The sequence below is a fragment of the Frankliniella occidentalis genome, unplaced genomic scaffold (assembly GCF_000697945.3).
Source record: "Frankliniella occidentalis isolate FOCC.00 unplaced genomic scaffold, Focc_3.1 Scaffold11, whole genome shotgun sequence".
Classification (NCBI taxonomy): domain Eukaryota; kingdom Metazoa; phylum Arthropoda; class Insecta; order Thysanoptera; family Thripidae; genus Frankliniella; species Frankliniella occidentalis.
The window spans coordinates 1,909,625-1,918,871 of record NW_026267141.1 but is presented as its reverse complement, the minus strand read 5'-3'; the positions used below and the strand labels follow the sequence as shown (position 1 = coordinate 1,918,871).

Sequence of the window (9,247 nt, the reverse complement as noted above, 5' to 3'; positions counted from 1 at the left end):
AATCCCAGACGAAAATTCCAAGGATTTCCCTTGGAAGCTACATGTTTCAAGACAGAGTCTGGGATTTCAAGGGCCAATCTTGAAATTATCCACCCGACCTTGAAATCCCAGAAATTTCCTGGGATTTCAAGACATTCTTTTTACCGTGCACCGCAGAGTGGGTGAAGACACACGTCGCTCTATGCGGGCAAGATAAACCATTCAAACTTTGACTGTGTAGGGGCCACGAAAAGACTCGCCTTTGCATAGAAGTCTCGCAAAATTAGAACTTTAAATAGACTCAATTCCCCAAAATCTCCAGTTCCGTTTCACTAATTTTCAGTTGATTTGTCCTCGACATTTGCTGCAAGGACGTCCAATAAACCATTCCGGTAAAGCTGAAAAACGAAGCAGGGGAATGCAGAGAACAAGCAAACGGAAATCACTGTGCCTTAACGCGGTGACTTTCGTTTTCTTGATCCCCACATTGTTTTTCTTCCTGTTCTTTTTTTTTTATCGTGGCAGCTTTACTGAAATGGTTAATTTGGGGGGCTGCAATCTCCGTTCTTGTAGTTACCAACGAACTTTTAGGGTGTCAGCGCCAGAGGCCTAGCTACATGTGTGCCAGGCGCGTCCCAGGAACAGGGAACAGTGCTTCGTGAAATTACCCCGAGAGGGGGGGGGGGGCTAGAATGCTCATCGAAATCGATCTGTCTCCTACAGGTAGAAAACGACCTTGAAATTTTCAGAAGTATATCTATTCAGGGCAACCCAACCGAAACCTAAAGAAGAGAAGCATGACTGCTAAACCTGTTTCCCTCTAACCGCCACACCATCGTTGACCAATCAGCGTTCAGAACGAAACAGATCAGTTCGTAATGCTTTTCTTCTTTAGTCGCCGGGTACCCTATAACTTTTCGATTTATCTTGCATACAGAAAAGCAGCATGAAAATTAAATTCAAGATGTGATACTTTTTGTATACGCCCGTGTGTTAAAGGGAATCAAAGTTAGGACCCTAAGAATCTCGTAAGAACCTTCGTTATTGCTAAGCAGCGCGGTGTAAGCTGCCAATTGCTGCGCAGTGTCTCAACGCAGTTCCTGAACGGTTATAACAGAGTGCACCCAGAATTGATAAATTAAAAGTAAACTTCACAATTAAAGACAAGGCGTACGACGTTTCATTTAAGACAACATATACTTTAAATTAACGTTTTGACCTTACGAACAATGAGCACGAAATTTCCTAGTTCCAAGGAATGAATTACTGTGTGTATGTGCTCCAAAAAAGTTACGAGTCAGTTTGCCCGTCCTACCTGTTTCAGGGACAAGCTTCCACCAGCAGCTCTCATGGCGATTGCCAACGCCACATCACAGTTCTGCCTGCGAGACGTGCGTTTTGCTGTGACCGTAGGAGACGGCTCGACTCGCATGTGCGTTAAGCTATTTGTACGCCTACGTACTCTACTGTTCCCATTGAAAGTAGATTGTAATACTTCTCACACTCAACTTGATAGTTATGTCTTACCCACCCACGGTACAGCTAGATTGTCCGACCTTTTTTACTCCGATCTCGTGTTTTTTTTTCTCAAATCCCCAAGAGAGCTTTCCGACTTAGGTTTTGCACGATCTAATTTTCTCCCACCTCGACGATATGCTGAAACTTGGGAAGAATGTGCTTCAAAGAGGAACAGGCTTCAGAGGCCATGACGCAGAACTTAAAGTGCAGTGAGGGAAAGACTTTAACGGAGTGCAGCCCCAACTCACAGAACAGTCAAAGTACGCTCGGTCCTGTAAATGCCCAAACCTTACTCCCCCCACCCGATAAAATAAAATAAAGATAGGGGAGTGCGCCCCTCACCCCACAGAACGCGGTGACTTCTGAGGCATACTTGCTAAGTACACAAGGACCTCTTGCATACATGTAGGTCTGCAGGAGATACTGCATTCAAGTACATACTTGGGTTTCCAGAGAGTTTCCAGAGAGTGTCAAAAAACATATTGGAAAGAGGATAGTTTTTACAGTCAGCAAAACAGATCGTCTAGCTGATGCACCTTTGGCTCCATTGACAGCAAAAACGGTTCCGTTACATTTAGAGTGTACCCCGTAACAATACGTACTGTGCGGGCAGGTATTTACGAGGGAGGTCGAACTGTGGTGATTTGCTAGTGACGTGGAGAGAACTAGGCCGCTGGACAGCTGCGCGGGGCTGGGATCGCCGGACCGCCGTTATGCCCAGGTGAGATGAACGACGCCGTCTGCGGGACACGCAAAAAAAAGGGTTTGACTCAAAGTGATTGCACGTTTACTAAGTAGTAATGCCCTTCATATGATCGAGCCCCATTTGGTACTAAAAAATAATTATTTGCTTCATTAACTCGGGCCTTGGAACACACTATAACAAATGTACTGGCATTTCACGCCATGCCTACTACCGTGCGTGCTTTAATTTAGAGACGATTTAGAGAGCCATGTAATGAGACCAATTTCTTCTTCAGGCCGTGCGCTACATGGCTTCCTCCTAAAACTGGACACCTTCCCACCCTCTTATATCAGAACAACACTCCCCTTCGTCCATTATTGAGTTCATTCTCTAAGTCAACGAACCCGGGCGAGCTTGTAATGGAGGAAATAAAACAGTCACTTGGTAAGATTATAGTTCATGCAATTGTGAGAACAGCTCGGTCGGGACCAACACGACATTATTATGTCACGTTCCAAACGTCGGTCGGTCAGAGTGTTTTAAATGTAAAGTCCCAGCTGCCGACCACCAATGCTCTGTAATGATGATTGTAATAATTCACAATGTAAAATTTTTCCGTGTTAACACCGATAATCAAATTTGAAAGTTTATGTGGAAAACTGTAGAAGAACGAGACAACTCTTTGAACAACGGAGAAAGTTCATAAAGTTTCAAAGCCACATATTTCGTAAATTTACAGAACAATATATTTAGTTTACAAATAAGCTCTGTAAATACAAAAGTATACTTTGTAAATAAAATTACCAGTGAGTGAGTATTTCCTTTTTGATAATCTAGAACATGTTACGAGACTAACGAGGACGCTGTGAACCAAGTTCGGTGACACTAGGTTATTTCACCTGACGCAAACCGGATCCAAAGAACAGCGGTTATTAGAACCCTTTCCTCCTTGGCACTGATTTGCCGACGCTGACAAAGTTCTCGAACCGGAAGCCAGGGGTCAACTGCCTTTGTGCCCAGTTCAAGAACATCGTCGACGTCAGCCACTCAGTGTCAGGGAGGAAAGAGTTCAGGAAGAATTGCTGTTCTTTTTGGATCCAGTTTGCGTCAAGTGAAATACCCACAAAATTTTGCTTTTACAGTTACGGTTTCTGCTAAATTTGTTTTATTCGAAATAAAAAGGAAAATCAAGCTTGCAAGATTGCTTGAATCAGTTTTTAACTCTTTCAAATTTTTACCTTACTGTGAAGATTCATAGAGTTTCAACTACACTTACAGCCAGAGTCGCTGTTTTTTTTGTTTTTTTTGTTGTTTTTTTCCTCAAAGCTTCGAGAATTTCTTTTTTCCCAAACCGTTCGAGCCAACCCAGATAGGAGATGACGCATATTTCATGAATACCTTTTATTTCAGAGACAAAAACCAAATTCGGTGACCAGATCCGATATTTTGGGTCGGTTAGGAAAGCATTTAATCATGTACAAACGGTTGTTTTCTGTCTCATATTTCGCCATAGGTGTTTGTTTTGATACGAAAGTGATTAACTCGAGCGACGTTCATGGCACGAGTGATGGACTTCGTGACATTTTCGAATGCCAGAGAGACATTACATTGTTTCGCAGCCCAATTCAACAGTTCATGCACCGAGGGCTGTCCATTTTCACGTGGAGAATGCGGGTAAGAAAATTTATCTGAGTCTCATTAACCAGAGAAGCAAAAAGTGCGCACATAATGTCTTGTGGTCCAAATAACTTTAAAATTTTCAAATAAACTCAATCAATAAATCGTTCTTGATGACGATTTAAGAGATAGGGTGCGTTCTTACTCTCTCCTTCGTTCAAAAATGTTCTTGCTAGCATTAAGTATTTAAGACCGACGTTTGTAAGTTGCCCAGTATTGTTGCCTAGGATCGGAAACAGCCAGGAAGAGGCCCGGGCTTCTTCCTGTGAACGGTGTCGCCGGCGCTGCGAAGTGGGGCGCGCAAGTTCACTAGCTATGCTTTGCTTCTGATTCAGGCGCTGCTCGCCGCCGTGCCAAGGGGACTGGGTCCCCAACTTGGCATTCTTCATAGCCTCACTTGTGCGTTTAGCGGGCCACTCTGGTGTGCAGCTGTGTCGGCCGCTGCAACTGTGTGCCTCAGCCTGTCGTGCCTCAGCCGACAGCTCCGCGCAGACTGGGTCGGCGTCGTGCTGCAAACATTGGCGCCTCTAGTCAACCAGACCCTCGGGCCGCAGAGGTGGCGGCAGCACCGCCTTGTGTACGGCACGTGGATACTGGCCTGCGTCGTGCTGGGTGCCGCATACACGGTACGTGTCAGAGTTGTTAAGGTTAGTGTGAAGTAAACATCATTTTGGCAGACATGTTAATTTGTTACGAGTGGGGAAGGCATTAGGGTGGTTGACCGCTTGTGATGATAATGTGAAAGACCAAACACAGCCGCAAGCGCAAGCTAGACATTTGAAGGAAGACAGCAGCCATAACGTCCACTAGGACCGACCAAATCGACTGAATTTGGTTCAGCGTATGTTTATTCGCCGACAGGGACATTTGCGTTCCGAGCTCACGGTTACAGCTCGAGAAAGAGAAATGAACAGCTTAGAAGAGCTAGAAACCAGCAATCTGAAGATTGTTGCTAGGTACGACCTAGACCTAGCTATAGACGGGCTTGCTTCGTGGGACTACAGCAGGTTCAGGTGAGCAAAGTAACTCATTTTGAAGTGGTTATTATTTTTTACCAGTCACGGTGGGAAATTTCGTCCCAAGGCGTAGGAAAAATGGGAGGAAATCAAAAATGTTGGTAACATTGATGTTTTGGCCTTTGGAACGCCTTTTTGGCCACTTGAAGCTACAAAACATACACTGAGAACAGCGTTTTGCCCTAATAACCAAAAAAGTGTTGAATCAGTGAAAATTTACTCCCTCGAGCCAACTGAACATGTGATCAAGAATTCTACGCATAATATGATCTGGTCGATCACACCTTTATCAACATGACTAAATCAAGTGTTCAGGGCGACCAAAATTTGTCTTACGACGCAAGTAAAATTTTCTTGGCTTCCGTTTTTGTTGCGCGGAATAAAACGGTTTTCTGAGTAAAAGTATCTGTCTCATTGCGTATTTGGCCAACGAAGTTTCAAGGTTGGCAGCAGGCGTCAGCGCTTTCTCATATTCACTGGTGACAGCAACAGTACTGATCCGAGCTATAATGACCATCTCTGGGTGATCCTGCTTGGAGTTGCAGTGGTTTGTGGTTTGACGGAATGTAGCCCTAAACTGCCTTCTCCAGTCATTCCTCGGTTATCTTCCTGGTTTTGGGCTTCGCCTCGGAAGATAGTCGAGGAAACACAGGTAGGCCCCGGGTACCGCACCGGGGCGGCGCTGTGACAGGTGACGAGCGCTCCGGTGGCCGGCAGGCAGGGGATTAGTGGCCCTTGGGGAGAGGTCTAAGCTGGTCCGTTCGCCTGTTCCGATCAAAGCGACCGCCGGTCGCTAATCCCCTGGCCACCGGCCAACGGAGCGTCTCGTCACCTGTCACAGCTTGGCCGGCCCTCGTCCGCCTGCCCAGAGTGGTGGGGATGGGTCTCGAAAGATAACCGCGGGGAAGAAAACCGAGGAATCACTGGGCCTTCTCTGTGTGGGTGAGTTGGTAGACATTCTTCAGGATCGTTGCTCACGAACTCTTTCGGTAAAAAAATTCTTGCATTGCAAGACGCGGTCCAGGATCTTATGGAGGACGATAAAGGTATCCAAGCAGAGTCCGAGTCTTGAAATTCAAGAATCTTTCTTTCACCGTGTGGTTGGCACTTTTGTTGACTTTTTGTTCCCTACCATACATTATGAAATCAAAGTTTTTAGCCAAATCTCCTGCTTTGAGAAAACTACAGCGGGCTTATGCCTACGACCTGCGCCCATTCCCCCACTCTTGATCCGCTTTTGTTCTTCATACTTACTTTTCGAGCTCTATTTGTAATACCGTAATCATCCCCCACAGCGACGTTGTGGTAGTTTTAAAGCTAAGCCAACGACGGTAAAAACCAATTTTTAGTTTCCAGACTAATGAAATACCGCTGTCCTCTCTCCTGCGACGCGTTGTGGAGAGCCGCGACACGGCCGTTCTCATGAGCGAGGACGAGGTTTGCTCAGCGGGCCCCCTCGGGGACAAGGTCCACCTCTTCCGGCTGACTAGCGGGTCGCTGCAGAAGACACGATTCTTGACGACTGTCGGCTCTCCATTCGAGAGACATCTCATCAAGACTCTGGGGAGGTTGCGGGCTGCGGGCATCCACTCCCGATGGCTAGTCGTCCATCAGCGCAAGCTGGCCGCTCACTTCGGCACCCCTCAGTCCTTCCAAAGTTTCCTGGATGACTTCGATAACCGGTGGCCTGCAATTGCACGCTCCGTACGTGCCCTGCAGTGGACAGAGGTGCAACCCGCTTTTATCGTTCTCGGAGCTGGACTGCTCGTGGCGGCCACAGCGTTGGGCTTCGAGCTGTGTCTGGATACTTAGACATAAGGGGGGTAGGGATGAGGACGAGGGGGACACCACTCGCGTAATGCTGTGTACAGATGGAAGTGTAATCTCTATGTAATCCGTGTCATACTTAACTAAATTAGGAAAAAATGATGACTAAATATCAATTAATTATCCAAATTCAATATGGTTTTAGCCCCAGATATTCAACAAATTTTGTTAGAAATCCGTCGAAATTTTCGTGTCATCCCTGTAATCACATATTCCTGTGTACATCCTAAATCAAAGTGGTGGCCCCCGCGGATAAGGAAGTATTCTTGAAAGACATGTGCTGCATCCATTACAGAGCCATCGACGGTTAGCTGCCGACTACTGAATTTAACACAAAACAATTTTTCAGTGAATTTTTACGATTTTTGCGATATTTTAATGAGTAGTCAGACGTCGGCATTTCTGTTTAATTAGTTGTCTCTTTTTAAGAGAAAAACAAAATAAAGGGAAAACTGTGCACGAACCAAGCCATTATTTTATCAGATACGTTTCGATATCATGATTTTCTGACAGATGTGCGCGCGGTCACAGTTTTGCTGTCAGGAGAGTGCAGGTGGACATGATTTATCTTCGTGCACCAACACGGCAGCTTTTTCGTACTGTGGAAACCTCCAAAACATATTGGAATTCATAGTCTTCTTTAAACGCGGTCCCTTCTGAAATGGATCAATGACCAATTAATTGTGTTAAATAGAGACGGAAACCTTCCATGAGAATTCTCATGAACTGATGTTTCGATTCAACTCTCCAGACGTTTGGTAAACTCAACACTATAGAATTAACTGTCAACCATGTACATGCATGCCTGCAGGCACGCACAAACACGTAAGTTTGTGCCTACCTAGTCGACTGTAACAAGAGTGTGCCTCTCTTGGTCGACTGTTGCAAGTGTGGAGTGTGCAACTGATAGGCACACACTCTACGGACCTGTTTGAAACAGCTACGATACCCGTAGGTACCGGGTTTTCACTCATGGTGAACATGAACAGGATAGACCACGGCGAATTTACATTTTCCGAAATTAGCGTGAACACAATACATACCGTGAGCAGTTCGGTGTGCTGTAGAATCTGTAATAAGTGTAATTCTAAACTGAAATTTGGTATATCGAAAATTTTTAGTACCGTTCCCTTTGTTTCATTCCGGCAACGACTAAGGTAATTCGGCTGGCAGCCGTTAGGTAATCCGCAGGTGGAATCCGATGAAATTTGAAAACATCCGGGGTATTCCGGGGAAATTGTAGGGTAATCCGGGGTAATCCTAAAGAAAAAGAAAAGGAATCCGGAGGACTCCAGAAGTAATCCGGATAATCCGTTTTTCGGCTGACACAAAGTTTAACTTTTAATTTTTTCTGCAATCTTGGAAACAGCTTATGTTACGCTCAAATGAGCTGCGAAATCAGGCACCCAGTAAATACGTGTAATTCCCTACCTCATAAATTAGGCATAACTTTCAAAACTGATAACAGTTATGTATTACCGCCGGACTTGTTTACATCAAACATCGTGACACTCCATGCGCCAGTCGGTTCCCCACCATGGTTGAATTTTCCCCATGTACATAATACACCATTTGGGGAATATTTTCCAAATCACCATATGGGGAAAGTGGCAAAAAGTCAGAGGTATGAATTTGCACACAATAGAGACCACAACTCCATGCAATCGATGATGTCCCATGCACCATGGGACATCCTATAGTTTTTTAGGACAAAAATGGGTGTCTCCCTTAAAACATGAACAAAAGGAGACGAGACAAACATTTCCCAATTATTCGATGCACGGACAAGCGAGTTTGAAATGCACTGACCACTTCCCATCGATGTTTCAGCTGGAAAGAAAAACATGCGGCTTGAGACCGCATTCAAGATACACTACTGCAGACTTCAGTGGGCCATCAACATCATGTTTTTCTTTTTTCTTTTTTCATCAGTTTCAGCCAAGGTGAGTTTAAGTCTGGCCTTCTGCTTTGAAGATGCTTCAGGGGGGGGGGGGTTTGTGCAAACCCTCCCGTGTCCGTCTCGGTCCGTCTGTACGAGCGTCGTGTGCATAGAGAAACTATATGGTCGTGCGAGTGGCAGGAAAGAGTTGACCTGGAGGCTGATGTTTTCCGTGTACACCAAAAACAGCAAAAACCCAGATGCAAATTTTGGAAACTACCTCACCTCACAGTGCTCCGAATTCCCCGATTTGTGGTATAGACCACAGCAACCATACAGAACATTTCACACAAAATACAAGGACAACTGAGTTTTGAGGTTGCTCTACTTTTGACCTGCACGGGTTAAAACCAGTACGTAGAAAAGGAGCGTTTCCGCCTTTCATTGCTATAAGGCATTCCACCCAAAATATTTGGTATATCTGACGAACTGTTGGCTTCGCTGTACCTCCCTCCCCACATGTGTCTGTGAGAGGGTACAACGACCACGTGAATGTCGTACCCCCATGCCATACTTACCTGTGGGGGTATAACCACCACGTGAAAGCTGTACCCCCCTCCCCACATGTATCTGTGAGGGAGTACAACTACCAAGGTGATGGCTGTA

General features: G+C 45.5%; 2 protein-coding genes across 7 annotated transcripts in view; one reads left to right on the top strand and one right to left on the bottom strand.

The window, feature by feature from the left end:
• Window positions 1–2,228, bottom strand: part of LOC113207373 (UDP-glycosyltransferase UGT5-like) — a 20,997-nt gene extending 18,769 nt beyond the window's left edge. The window contains exon 1 of the mRNA XM_052277585.1: window positions 2,100–2,228. The gene's annotated coding sequence lies outside the window, so the exon portion shown is untranslated. The remainder of the gene's footprint in view (window positions 1–2,099) is intronic.
• LOC127752362 (uncharacterized) overlaps window positions 1–8,639 on the top strand; it is a 76,435-nt gene extending 67,796 nt beyond the window's left edge. For 2 of the 6 annotated variants that reach the window (XM_052277576.1, XM_052277575.1), the window contains 8 exons: window positions 1,304–1,411; window positions 2,111–2,218; window positions 2,478–2,626; window positions 3,696–3,856; window positions 4,195–4,485; window positions 4,721–4,872; window positions 6,225–7,527; window positions 8,533–8,639. In XM_052277576.1, the coding sequence (XP_052133536.1) occupies window positions 1,304–1,411; window positions 2,111–2,218; window positions 2,478–2,626; window positions 3,696–3,856; window positions 4,195–4,485; window positions 4,721–4,872; window positions 6,225–6,687 (1,432 nt within the window). In that variant the 3' untranslated portion in view covers window positions 6,688–7,527; window positions 8,533–8,639. Of the gene's footprint in view, window positions 1–1,303; window positions 1,412–2,110; window positions 2,219–2,477; window positions 2,627–3,695; window positions 3,857–4,194; window positions 4,486–4,720; window positions 4,873–6,224; window positions 7,717–8,532 lie in introns of those variants that run through there. The other 4 variants (XM_052277579.1, XM_052277578.1, XM_052277577.1 and 1 more) reach the window with 4 other exon arrangements.
• The last annotated feature ends 608 nt before the right edge of the window (window positions 8,640–9,247 follow it).